This window comes from Crocodylus siamensis, chromosome 2, assembly GCF_052110815.1.
Source record: "Crocodylus siamensis isolate JL-2025a chromosome 2, ASM5211081v1, whole genome shotgun sequence".
NCBI classification, from domain to species: Eukaryota; Metazoa; Chordata; order Crocodylia; family Crocodylidae; genus Crocodylus; species Crocodylus siamensis.
The window spans coordinates 92639857-92654808 of NC_143396.1; the positions used below are offsets into that span (position 1 = coordinate 92639857).

At 39.3% G+C, this 14952-nt stretch overlaps 1 protein-coding gene across 3 annotated transcripts in view; it reads right to left on the reverse strand.

Annotated features, from left to right (window-relative positions):
- The window catches only part of NR3C2 (nuclear receptor subfamily 3 group C member 2), a 332295-nt gene that overhangs the window by 77802 nt on the left and 239541 nt on the right, over positions 1-14952 (reverse strand). For all 3 annotated transcript variants that reach the window (XM_090036366.1, XM_090036367.1, XM_090036365.1), the window contains one exon: positions 7942-8058. In XM_090036366.1, the coding sequence (XP_089892492.1) occupies positions 7942-8058 (117 nt within the window). The remainder of the gene's footprint in view (positions 1-7941; positions 8059-14952) is intronic.

A 14952-nucleotide genomic window follows, 5' to 3' on the forward strand; every position in this document is an offset into this window, starting at 1 on the left:
CCAGAGGGTAGTAATTGATAGCAGTCACTCACCATGGTGTCCTGTGACCAGTGGGGTCCCTCAAGGCTCTGTCCTTGGACCCATATTGTTCTATATCTTCATTAATGATGTGGACATTGGAATTAGGAGTGGACTGGCCAAATTTGCCGATGACACCAAGCTTTGGGGCAAAGCATCCACGTCAGGTGAAAGGCAGGTGATCCAAGCTGACCTGGATAGGCTCAGCAAATGGGCAGATGAGAACCTGACGGTGTTTAACACTGAAAAATGCAAGGTTCTCCACCTTGGGGAAAAAAAACCCTGCAGCATCCTTATAGGCTCAGCAGCGCTACGCTGGCTAGCACTACAGAAGAAAGAGACCTGGGGGTCATCATTGACCACAAGATGAACATAAGCCCACAATGTGATGCTGCGGCTAGTAAAGCAACCAAAATGCTGGCTTGCATCCATAGATGCTTCTCAAGCAAATCCCAGAATGTGCTTCTCCCCTTATACTTGGCCATGGTGAGGCCACAGCTGGAGTATCGCATCCAGTTTTGGGCTCCACAATTCAAAAAGGATGTGGAGAAGCTTGAGAGAGTCCAGAGAAGAGCCACGCGCATGATCAGAGGTCAGGAAAGCAGACCTTATGATGACAGGCTGAGAGCCATGGGGCTCTTTAGCTTGGAAAAGTGCAGGCTCAGGAGTGACCTGATGGCCACCTATAAGTTTATCAGGGGTGACTACCAGGATCTGGGGGAACGTTTGTTCACCAGAGTGCCCCAAGGGATGATGAGGTCGAACAGTCATAAACGACTACAAGACCATTTCAGGCTAGGTGTAAGGAAGAATTTCTTTACTTTTCGAGCCCCCAAGGTCTGGAACAGCCTGCCATCGAAGGTGGTTCAAGCACCTACATTGAACACCTTCAAGAGCAAACTGGATGCTTGTCTTGCTGGGATTCTATGACCCCAGCTGACTTCCTGCCCTTCGGCCGGGGGGCTGGACTTGATAATCTTCCGAGGTCCCTTCCAGCCCTAATGTCTATGAAATCTATGAAAGTACAGTGTTGCCCTGCTGCTAAACTTACTGGAAGTTACTGCTGGCTGTGACTGTGGACTACAGATCCCAGGAGCACCTGGAAACAGGAGAAGGAAGTGTTGAGCAACCCTGTAGAGTCCTGCTGCTCTGACACTGGACTGAAAATCCCAGAGGCCTCAGGGACATCCGGAAGAGTAAGCGAACACACCTCCCAGGTCTTTATAATTTTCAATTTATAGTTTTTCAGAGAAAGAACTATTCTTTTTAAAACTTTTTATGAATTCAAATGCTATTACCTTCCCCTCCCCACCCAGGCAGGACAGGGCTGGGGCCCGGCCATGCCCACTCCGGTGTAGCAGGGAGGATGGGGGGCGGTTGGCAGCTGTGCTTTAGTGCCCCCTGGCTTCTGAGCTGAGCCACTACAGGCATGCGGCTGCATTTCCTGAATCAAAGGTGAACGTGTGTTCATCTGCTTTTCAGTTCAAACGCTGCACCTTAGACTAAAACTACAAAGACCGAATCAATTCAGCCTCAGACTTTTTGACCATCTACACTAAGCCTGTGTAGCATGCACAACTTCTGTCTGGCATAAAACTGATCATAAAGGGGCACAAAGCTGATTGGGGAGGAGACAGGCTGCACAGTGGTAGATGGTAGGGAGCAGAAAGCAAAACAGCAGATTGGGAAGGGAACTGGAGTATCTACTTTGTAGCACTCCTGCCAAAAGGCTGGTCCCCCACTGACCTAAAATATGGCATATTCAGCAAAACAGTGCCTCATAACATCATACTGGACCACTATTACTGACACTCAAAAAGCCTGAGGCAGAATCGATACTAATTAATCAGTTTTCTGTAATTGGTGTAGTTTACATTGGAGGCTAACAGAACACACATTTGTCCTTTGGTCGGAAGGGCAAATCTTAGACTGGGTTCCGCCATTTTAAAACCAGTCTATGTGTGTCGAATTTGTGTTCTGTTATGGGTATAGACCGATTTCTGAGCACTTATACCAGTAAAAATGTAATGGCTATACCTGGCCTCAGGGGGAAGAATGCCACTGAAAATTACTAACACAGTTCAATGCAGCAGGTTGGATTTGCTTATGCATTCCTCTCCGAAGTACAGAAAGATGTTGTTTAGAGATGATCATGGTCCAAGGCAGTGTGGTTGTTAAGACTGGAAATTATAATACAGACTAGACTGAACATGCCCGGTGTGACAGAGCTGAAGTTAAAAACGTAAATCAGTGGTCATTTCTCAGTCATGAGAAATGCGAAGTGACTAAATCTCTGACTCTATAATTAGTCTATGGAATTATTCTATACATACTTTTATATAGAATAATTATCCCACATATAATTGTTTTGTGAAGCTTGAACATATTTACTAAGTTATGACAACCGGAATAACAAATATAATGTGAAGCACAACTAATGAGCATCTGAACATCGGTAGACATTAGAAATAACAAGTCAGTCTAAAAATTTAAGGGAAAAAAACATACAAGATCCTTCTGGAACATAAGGTTGTTGCTTTTTTAAAACCTCATAATCTTCTTGCATCCTTTTTTTCAAATTAGAATAATTTACAGTTGGAAAATTGATATAAATCACATTCTAATCAAGTTTTCATTTCATTTTGGAACTGAGAGACAGATGATTTATAGCAAATCCATATATAAATCACAAAATGTAAGATGTCCAATAATTCAGGGTAATTAACATTTGGTAACACTTTCAGTTATAATTTTTTTCTGAAAATTAAAATTGTACTTTACATATGGACAGAAACCCGGTTGTTTATGCAGTTTCTGTAATTCTTTTTATTCTACTATACACGTGTGCTTAATTAAATTAAAGTGTGTGTTCAAATTAAACTGCTAATAATTATGAATGCTTTATACAAAGGTTAAAATGCCAGATTATTCAACTATATGCATAAACTTACTTCCAGAGCCACTACCAGGACTGACTTTAAATATAGCAGAACTTCTATGAAACACTTAAGTATGTAATTTAAAGGTACATAAATATACATTATGTTAGCTAGACCACTATGTCATCTAATAAAGGCCATTGCTATTCAGGCTCACTACTGATATCAGTTTGAGGAAGGATCCACTAGTTTGCTATAATGGAAATATATATAAGAGATGACCAATTTTTTTGAAGAATTAAAAATAGGTTTTTGATCCTCTCCCTCTTCCCATTCCCCTTTGCCTCCCCCAAAAAGAAAACACTACTTTTTGACTAAAAGTTAAATAGTTGTCACAGGGCATTTTTAAAAATTTGGTGATTTTTTTTCTCAGTTTGTCAAAGAAAAGCAGAAACACATATAAGAAATTCTGTGAGTTAAGTTGCTTGTGTATATAAATATATTAAGGACCACAACCTACATTTTCTAGGCACTGCTTAATTAATATTTGCAATTTCCATGAAGTATAAATCATTTAATTTACAAATAACCAGCCATCATATTTATTTCAGCTTCATTGCCTTATCTGAGTACAGAAAGAAGAGAACCCTAGGCTTGTATTACAGAACATTCTGGAAAGAAACTTCACAATACATGAAGTTGGTTTGGCCCATAATTAATTAAAAATTAATTACAGCATTTTGAAAAGAGTATAAACCAACAATGTGAGCATGCCTTCCTAATTAAGTTGCTCACTCTGAAACCCTTCCAATATTGCAGTCTAAAATATGGCATTATAAGTTAAAAAACAAACTATGGCTCCTGAAAAAGTTTCAAACCACTACTTGCTGAAGTGTGTATCTGAGGGAAGAGATGGGAAGGGAGAAGAGAGACATTTCTTTGAAAGAGGGAGAAGGATTAAGTTAATGTGGTAAATTTAACTTTGTTACCATTATAAATTGCAAAATCTGATAAGAAATTCCAGAGATGGAAACTATGAAAATAGCTTCACTGAAGAAACATTACATAGTGACTTGATGAATTATTATACAAACACTGTGGCTAAGTACAGACAGACAAAAAGCCCTAGGCTGAAACAATATAATGTTCGCAGGTAGTCTAAACTGTGTAGATTGAACTGATAAGCAAGTGAACAAACCATTCACTTTTGATTCCAGAAATCCAGCTACATGTCTGCAGTGACTCAACCCAGAAGCTGGGGGGGGTGCTTGAGCATACCTCCCTGCTTGGTGGCAAGAAACAGCTTGGGCCAAGGCTAGCCCACCTACCCTGTGAACAAAGGTTTGCAGGGGAGGTGCAAAGTATCCTGGGATGCTGGGGGATTGACGGTTAACTTGAATCTGGAGGGGATCTGAGACAGACGTATATGATGATTTAACCTAAATCAGTTAAGTCTGATACTACATCCATTTGGGTTTATCTTAAACTGGTTTGGGCCATTTTGAAAGTGATTTATGTACATTGAACTTCTGGGGTCGGACACAGGCTACACAAACTGGTATAAGTGATCAGAAACAGGTTCAAATCCGTAACACAGCAAGTCCCAATCTCCATGTGGCTGGCAGGTGTCCCACCAACTCAGGATAGCACTCCCCACCCCCTGTGGCTCACTGATGCCTAGGTTAATAGCTACACGTGCGCTTCAATGCATTATTTTAATAAACTTATTTCTAGTAGATGTATCTGCAGGTAGTAGAAAATGGTGCAAGAGACTAACCTACTGCGTATTAATTGCTGCACTCATGTAGATGGTGATGCTTTACTGCACATTAGATCAATCTAATGCACAGTAAACTATCTTGTGTAGACATACCCACTAAGTAGTACCTGCCCTAAGTTTTCTTTTTTTCATTTCTTTTTTATTCAGAATTTATTTCCAGAAAAAAAGTTTTCCTTTACAGAGATGAATGCCTTTGCAATAGTAATAAGACTATGATACATCACCAAATGTTGCTTCCATGCTTTATAAAATGTCCTATTGTGATAACTAAAGGCCTAATTTGGTCAATAGATTAGGATGGGTATAAAGAAGAGAGAAATTATTTACAAAACCTAGGGAAACAGTATTTATTCTGCAAGGTAGAATCCAGACTTTGCTATTCAGTGTATTATAATGTTTCTCTATAGAATATAAGTATTTAAATGTTGTTTTCTTGCTTCTAAATATAATATTCTGTAAGAAGGGAAGAAAGTAGTATCTTAAGAACAATATATAGCCATCAATGAGCTCTGTGACCTGTACACACTGAAGCCCTGACCAATGGACATGACATACTTGGTAGAGAATACATTTCTTGTGAGCCAGCTGGTCTTCTGCCATACTTGCTATTCTTCCTGCACATCAGAATGGTTTGTTCCTGCTCTCTCAGTAAGGTTTCTTTAAATTACAGCCTGCTCTCTGGGACTCTTGTCCCTCTCAGATCCTGCCAAACAGTTTCCAGACTGAGTCGAAGTCTGCTGTTCTGAAGTCCAGGATCCTTACTCTGCTGTTCTCCATCCTTCCTTTCCTGAGGATCCTGAACTCAGTCATCTCGTGGTCACTGCTGCCCAAGTTGCTACTACATTCCCCACGAATTCTTCCTTGCCTGTGAGCAACAGTTCAAGAAGAACAAGGTCCCTAGTTGTCCCCAACACTCAGGAAGTTGTCCCCAACACTCATGTCCCTTCATAAATCCATGGTGCACCCACAACTTGAATACTGTGCCTCATTTTGGTCCCTATATTTCAGAAAGGATATAAAAGAACTAGCGGAGGCACAAAGAAGAAGAACAAGGATGATTAGTGATATGGAGAAAACGTCATATAAGGAGAGACCAAAGATGCTAGACCAGGTTCAGGTAGAAAAAGGACATGATAAAAGTTTACAAAATACTAAATGGTGAAGAGAAAATAAATAGGGATTTATTATTTATTATCTCTCACAATACAAGAACCAGGAGTCATAAAATGAAACAAGTAGGTAGTAAATAATAAATAAAACTAACAAAAGGAAGTTCTTTTTCACACAGCATAATTAAAGCGAAGAACTCAATGTCACAAGATGGTGTAGAAGCTGGCAGTTTAGCCAGATTCAAAGCAATAAGACAAATACTTAGAGAAAAAGTGCATCAGTCATTATTGGGAAGAGGAGCTAGAGGTATACTCTCTGAATTAGAACTTCCTAAACCCTAAATGCTGGAGGCTGCAAGTGGGAGCAGAACAGTAGGAAAAAAATGTGGTTATACCTTGTTCAATCTCCTTTTCAGCATCTACTCTTTGCTCGGGTCTATTTGATATGCTGTAGGTAGGTCATAGGACTTGGGCCATCATGGAGAACTATAAGCCTCCCTGAATAAGGGAGACTACTGAGGACACATCAACTGATTACATGGGACAACAAAAAAGAAAACAGGAATGGGAGTGAGGTCATAGGTTAATAACTAGGCCATCAGGGGAGACACCAAATGGAACACACCAGCCAGCGCTCACTGCCCCCTGAAGGAGTCAAGGGAGCCTGTGGATGCCGACCAGTGAACTCTGTCCAGATACATGAGTGGAGAAGTGTCAGGAAAGCAGCCCCACACTTGCCTGGGCTCCTCCTGGCCAGAGCCTCCTTCCTGGTTTTGTAGATAGCCACCTTGGCTACAGCCTGGAGGAGGCTGACCAGGAAGTCCCAGGACATGGTGGGGCCATGGACAGGAAATCCATAAAAGAAAAGGTGAAGGAAGAACTGCAGCCAGAACCTCAGCAAGAGGTTCTGGAGCAGGCAGAAGAGGGGCTGCAACCTGGTGCACTCAAGATAGGCATATGCCAGTGTCTGCCTCTGTGGGCAGAAGGGGCAGGTGTCGGGGTGTCTGTAAAGCAGGCCAGGTACATGCCTGTGAGATGGCTCCATGAAGGAGCCACCAGCATACTGGGCAAGACAGATCTATGGCCTATGCAGTTGCCCTCCCTCAAAAGGGCAGCTACCCAGTTGTCCTCGCTCAAAAGACAAGCAGCAATTTAAGGAAGAAGTCAATTGGTAGACAGTAAAGGTTGTGAATACTTGAACAAGAAGGGCAATTATAAAGCACCTTAAATATACATATAAGAAGTTTGTATTTTACTGACTGGGATAAAGGCTGTGGAGGAAGAGTATGACAACAAGACTAGAGTGTAGAGTAGAGAGAATAGAAGGTTCAGTAAGCAAAATAGCAGCAAATGGTTACTGACAGAAGGGTTAATGACATCTGAGGGAAAAGAAGTTTGGCTTTGTGCTTGTCATATACTACCAGCAATTCTTCCTTTGCTCACAGACAAATTTCCCCATGGAAGTCATGAAAGCGGTTGTTGGAAGGATGATGTGTAATAATGAAGTATGATATGGAGGGCCAGATGGTCCAAAAGATGTCTACTAAATCTACACTAGATAAGTCTGTGCCATATAAAATTCTAGAAACCCCATTGTAACAATGAAAAGAATTAAAACAAACAGTGATACAGTACGGTTTTCAAAATACTTTTGCTCATCATAAAAAAAAAGGATTCTGTCTTATTCTGTTATTTGAATATGAATTATGCAGCATTATCATAAATATAACTGCATATTTAAACTACTTCATTGTTAAATCTTTATGGATTTAGAGGTTATTGAGAGCTAACACTCTGCATAAACCTGCCTTTCATTATGGCGTAAAATGTTTTTAAATGTTCTCAGAAACACTCTCCAGCACTATCACCAAAAAAGCATACAGTTCTTAAAGCTTCAACACTCTTAGCTATATGAAATTTCACTAAAATTACTGTCATCATCGAACACCCACTTTTCTTATTCTAAGCCATAAAATACGTATCTCCCAAAATCTCATTTAGAATGACAATAAGGTTTATTAGCTATTGTGCATTTTTCTAGTGTTATTCCACCTTAAACTTCTGAGATTATGCAGCTGTTATGAATGTAAGATATTAGGCAAAAATTTTTTTGACATACAACATTTAAATGCAGAGTTATAAATGTTACACTTACCTCCTAAATTCATCCCAGCCTGTAGACATTTCTGTAATCGGCAAGCTGGACAGTTCTTCCTTCGAATCTTATCAATTATACAGTCATTCCGTCCTGCACACAGGTAATTGTGCTGTCCTGAATGAACCAAAACAAAGAAGAATGTTATTCAGATCCTGTTTGTTTACATGTTTTTCATTCTTCCTATTTTCCATTCTTTCTGATCTACTTCTATTTCTCTAATATTCCATTCTTCACTGTTAATCCAGAGAATCTCTCTTCCTGTTCTTTATCTTCCCGATTTTTATCTACCCTTGACCTATCATAGTACCTAGCTTTGTGCTTCCAAAACAAATACAGATGAACCTATTAAACATCTTGTTACAGGAATCAACATTTGTTCCTTCACTTTTACTAGACAGAAAGTACTGGTACATCTTAGAAATAAATGTTTTCCATCCTTGTGAACAGGATTATGCTGCTTATTTGCATATGGTTTTCAGACATACTGAAACTGAGCTTTTTTTGAACACTTTATAGTTGCAGAATCATTAGAAGTTACGTAAAGCACTGTTAAGTACAAAGCTGCATATAAAAAAACCAAACAGACAATTCCCTGTGCTAATATGTCTAGAGTCTCAGAAACAGACAGTGGAAGTCAGGTATAATAATTCATCACAACAGAGGCCAGTTTGCCAAGCAGTTTACAGCATGCTTGTTTTAATCAGTTACCAGAAATGTGATTGATAATGTCTTAATTCTCTGCGGAAGAAGTGTCTGATTCACTACAGTTATGAATCAACCCTAAAGGGAAGCAAGCTGTTTGGTGTGCAATGAGTAAAACACTGGAACAGGTTACCTAGAGGTGTTGTGGAATATCCATCCTTGGAGGTTTTTAAAATATGGCTAGACAAAGCCTTGTCTGGGATGATCTAATTGGGAATGGGTCCTGCTTTGAGCAGGGGGTTGGATGAGATGACCTCTGGAGGTCCCTTCCAACCCTAATTTCTATGATTCTAAATCATGGAAGGGAAAGGGACAGCATGCAAAAATGTATGAGGTCAAGAATGGGGAAAGTATATTAAGGATATTTAGTTTTGCATAATTGAAGGAATGTAGAAAGTGGGGAAAATGCAAGCAGAGTTGTAGGCATAAGTCACGTAGGGTTTTTAAAATAGGAATAGGACACTTGAATTTGAAAGAGAAAGAAAGTAGAAGGCAGGGAAGAATTAGCATAGTATGGTCAGAGTGGTCAAAGAGGAAGATTACATTAGCTTCAGTGTTCTATTCAAACTAACCTGAAAGGGGCATGATGGGACTCTGGGAGACCAGAAAAATATATTTTTGTGTACCAAATCAACTGACGTAAAACAGGTTTTGAAGACTAATTAAATAATGACTCAGAAAGAAATATCATGTCTAATGCTGATTAACATATTTTCTGTATACAAATTTAAATACATATGGTAAAGAAATAGAATGAAATATTGAACGGAGGATTAAAATATGAAAAAAGGGACAAGAGAGAGTGGTAAATGTAACACTCCATACTAAAAAGGTGCCATTAAAAATATCAATACTTGAATGTTGATATGATTGTAAAAAATGTTATTTTTGGCTAGAAATGTGGACATAACTGTTCAATACTTATACAATTGTCCTTGGTACATCACACAGCACTGCAATACCATTTTTAGGCTTTTACAGGTGGGTGCAGGCTATTATTATGACCAGTCAGCTTAAATGCTGCAAAATGAACCCCACTGCGGAATTCCCTTGAAGGTAGTTTTTTCTATGAAGTTGTACACCTGTTAAGTCAACATTTTTCATTACTGCTTTCAAAAGCTAATGAGCTTAGTAAAAGTAGGTTAACATTTATGTACTTCAGGATAATTACACAGGACACTTTTTTTTATATATTGTGAAAATGTTTGATTCAGTCCCTGTCATACCGTGCTGTTATAAGAAATATTCCTACTATGTACTTGAACCCTTCTACAACTCAGACTTAGGATACTTTGAGTAGACTACAATAACTGAATGTTGTTGTTGAAAGTTTGCTGAGAGTCCAATTCAGTAAAGATTTATCAGTTTTGAAATAGCATATACTTGAATATTTAAACTAATACATGATACAAAAGGTGCAAGCAGTTTCTCTCATAAATAACATATTCATTTATCTGCTGACAATTTCTTTAGCATACAAGATTCCTTATTTCTAGAAGGCATTTTTTTGGAAAATCTAAAATATTTTAACACTTAATAATCTTTTTAGTTTTTTTACTGCATTAATGGGAACTACAAAAAAACCCTACAACCCAGCACTTCTTATATGAACTTACTACGCATAATACAACTACATAATAGAACAATTATCATCCAGACAATAGCCTTCTGGACCCTGGAATTGCAAATATATATCCAGTAAAAAGTATGTTTTCTTTTCTATAATTATGGGAAACAGGTTTGGATTTATTTGCAACTAAATCTCCATCCCTTTGCCCAACTTCCCTTTCGGCAAGACTTTTAAGGCATCAGACACTGAAGGATACAGACAGATACAGAGTTTTTCCAATGCATATAAATTCCTACTGAAATCAGAGAGGGAAAATGGCATTCACCAGGCACAAGCCTGCATCCTAAGGTGCTAAAATGCCCTTTAGAATGGGCTGTTTCTTTCTTCTTTTTTCTATCTCTGCTTCTCACAAAACTCTTTTCATTCCCCATCTCTTCTTCCCCACACTCTTTTCCTCTTCTAACACAATAAAAAGATACCACTAACTCTTTCTCTGAAGTTTGGGGAAGCCTGAGGTGAGCCATAACATTCAAGTAGAACTTTTTTACAGTATTCTGCTGCAAGTTTTATTTTCTTTTTTCTTTTTGCCACTGAGGTTGCAAAGATGGAAGAAGGGAGATGGAAAAGGAAACAGGAAGAAGACTATACAGAGCTTGCCACTATTCTAGCCATTATCAGCAGGCTTGGTTTTATAAGGATCCTAGCAGAGAAGAGACTAAAGGAGGGACTTGAAAAAAGACAAGATAGTGGTTACGTAAGCTGTATCGGCAGGTTTTTCTCATGTACGAGGTTCAAGCTGGAAAAAGACAAGCAGCTGTTTAAGGAAGAAGCCAATTTGTAGACAGTAAAGGCTGTGAATACTTGAACAGGAAGGTCACAAAAGGTTACAAGATCAGCTAAATTGGGTTGGGATAAATTATAAAGCAACCTAAATATAAAGATAAGAAGGAGAAAGAAGGATCCAGTGAAAGGAATCAAAGGAACTAATATGATCAGTGATAAAACAAATAAAGATTTTAAAAACATATAGTGATTTTAAGAAGGGTAGTCTCTTCTTGCAAGAGAGAAAAGGCTGGAGGAGATATTAAAAAGCTTTGTTTTAGCTACATCTAAAAAAAATAACAAAATACACCAAGGTACACTACCAACCACTTTAAGTTAAGCTATTACTTCTGCAATTCCTAAATCAGGCAATGATTCTATGAATTGTTCCAATTAAAGTTATAACCAAAACTTCACCACAGAGATTGAAACACATCCTCCTTATATTAATCTGCATATATCAAGGACGATTTAAAAAAAGCATAGTTCAGATAATGTACATTAGATTATTGATATAGTAGCAGCAAGATACAATTCCAAAGTGAATACTTTTATTATATAAAATCCCACTTCAAGAGCTGTGATCAATAATATGATCTCTGAACCATTTCCCTTACAAAGTGGTACTGAACCATGTTGTCTGTATATTATTCCTCCCCCTCTCCCCCACCCCGACTTCGATTTGTTGTAGAGGCCTGTAACCTAAGATTTTGGTGATGAATTCCATACTTTCTCTCCTCAAACCCCTTGCTGAATTAGTAGAAAAAAAATCCTACCACTCTTAACGCAGTGATTCTCAACCAGGGTGTAACAGCAAGATAAAACCAGAGGTTTCAAACAGGAATACATAGTACAGTGGCTCTCAATCTCTCCAGACTGAAGGCACCGCTTCCCTGGATTCAAGGCATCCCTCAGAAAGTGCCAGCTCTTAGTCTGACATGTTTTCTGATTACAGAAAAAATAATAAAGCAATTCTTCTACTGCAAGAAACTCAGAAGGACCACTACAGGTCAGAAAGTTTTTAACCCTATGGATGAAATCTTGGTTTTGTCTTGTGTATCCTATTTTCATGCCTAACATGTTACGCAGCACCTCATCACACCCTTGAAAGAATTTCAGGGCACCCCAAGTCATCCTGGTTGAGAATCACTGCCATGGTGTCAATAACATTCTAACCTGTTTTGATCTTTCTGAATTCTCTGCAATAGAAAAACTCTTCTTTTATTTTTTCACAGTCAAGAAACAAGTGAAAGCTAAGAACTGGTATTTTTGGAGGGGTTGTCTGGAGTCTAAAAAGGCTGAGAACTACTGCTCTAGTATTACGAACAGAGATGGCAATTTTCTCCACCATTTTACCAGGCATTTGAAATTAAGGTATTAATTCTATTTGTGGAAATAGGAGACAAGATGGAGGACCGGACCACAGAGATGTGGTTTTCACCTGTGTTAAGTGGGTTCAGTTAACCTTTTTAAGAAGGTTATTCTTTTAAAGCTTATTGCTCCTCTTTTTAGTTGTGGTTTATTGCTGTTTGTAACTGTTCTTTTCTATTATTTCTTGCTGTGGAGAGGCAAGGAGATTTTTCCTTGTAACTCCTGCTTTTTCACATTCCTATATTCTGTCACAGCCTTCTTGATTTCTTCATCTTTGTCACCGGACTAGTCAAGATTCCCAATTTTTTCAGAAGTTAGAATAATATTTTATAGAATAACTTTACAGATGTATACAAAGTAGGACTGGAAAGGAACTTTAGAGGTCATCTAGTCTGAACCCCTGCCAGAAGCAGGATCATTTCTATCTAAACTATTCTATACAAATCCATTGTCCAACATATTTATAAAGCTAGTCAGTCCTGACACAACCACAAGATACTTTTTTTTCTAGGGCTTTTAAAACCTACATGTTGCAAGAGACAGCATATGACTACGGACAGACATTCAAAAACTCTGAACTTGAATCGACTCAATCTTTGCAGGTTAGTCTCACTTGGCTAGGCTGAATCACTTTGTAACTGTACAGACGTCCCAGAAATACAGGCACATGCCTGCAGTGGCTCAGGCTAGAAGCCGGGGGTGCTAGAGCAGCCCTCACTTCCCTTCCACAGGGCTGAGCTAACATGGGGGGAGGGACAAGGCCAGGCCCCAGCAGGATTATAGAGGGGTTCCCCCACCCCTCCTTGATAACACAGCATTTATCTGCATTTATCACCCTATCAGAAAACAAACAGCCCCTCTCATTAGTTCAAACTCTTCTTAAACAAAGAAGGGAGAGAGGGACATTACCAGCTTAGCTTTGATTAGCTCCAAAAAGCCCTAAGCAGACATTGTTGTCTACCACAGCATGGACCATAGCCAGCATGTGGTTTGCTAGCTAATGCTAAGGTGTCTGTGTAAGGGAGGGGGGATGCAGGATTCCTGCTTAGCCGGGAGTGGTGAGGGGTGGGGGAGAGCAGGAGGAAGCCAGGCAGACGCTGTTGTGCCTACAAGTCTCTGCCAGAGTTGCAGTCAGGGAGCAGAGGGGAGGGGCCAGCCCTGCTGTGGAGCAGAGAGCCTTGCCCAGGCCAGGGAGCATGCCAAAATGCTGGGGGACTTTGAATTAACCTAGATCAGCAAGGGGTCTGGGACAGACATTGCATAAACCGGTTTGAGCCAAATCTGTGAAGTGCGATAGTACATTGAACCAGGTTTGTCTCAAACCGGTTTCAGCCATTTTCAAACCAGTTTATGTGCACTGAACATCTATTCTGTTACAGGTTTAAACCAGTTTCTGATCACTTAAACCAGTTTATGTGCAATGCCTATCTCTAGTCTATAACACCATGCTTAAAAATTTTTATTCATGGATAAGGTCCAATGAGATACAAGCTGACAACCCCTGGCTTACAAAAACCAGCACACTCATCTCCAAGCTAAATTGTAGCTAGCACCAGTTCTGGAACTCCCAGTATCAGTTCCAAAGGCTCTTACAAGGAAGACTGTAGCTTAAATAGAGGATGAGTGGGGAATAACTGGCTAGACGACAATGCTGCAGAAAAGGGATCAGGGGTTATAGCAGATTACTTTCCGAGTCAACTAAATATGAGTAAAAAATATGACTGTTGCAAAAAAGGGCACATCTCATTCTGGCATGAATTAGCAGTCATATCCTGACAAGGCTTTAATTATTCCATTCTACTTGGTACTGATGAGGTCTCAGCCACAATACAGTCCATAGCTTGGGACACCACACTTAGTGAAAGATGTATACAATACGAGAGAGTCCAGAGGAACATAATAAGGGTGATAAGAGATTTAGAAAACATTTCCAATAAGGAACGGCTGAAGGATTTGGGTTTGTTTAATTTAGAAAAGAGAGCTAAGAGAGGACATTTTTCCATCACGTAAAATGTTATTATAAAGCAGATGGTGATCAGTTATTCACTATGTCTAATAGGGCAAGATGAAACCAAATGAACTTGCAGAAAAATAAAAATTTAGTTATATGTTAAGAAAAGAAAATCCTAAATACATGGATAGTTGAGCACCAGTGTAGGCTATGTAAGGAAGCTGTGGTATCTCTTTCATTGGAGGTTTTTAAGGTCAGGATGTAGACAAACAACTGTCAGGGGTGGTCCAGTTTGATTATCTTTCCACAGTGCAAGGGATGGACTAAAAGATCTCTTGAGAGCCATCCTAGCCCAAAATGTCTACAGTTTCTGCAATTTCCAAGCCTCATTTTACAAAACAGAACATTGTCTGACTGCGGTAGAAGTTGTGGTTAAGACCAAGAAAGCAAAAATACCAATGAATAATCATATTCCTTGTGGCTCCATACTTAGACTTTGAAAACAAGATCATGCAATGTTACAAAAAAAGAAAGGAGGTGTGCAGATTTTTGCTAATTTTAACAATTAAAGAATGTTGCCTTCTTGCAATTA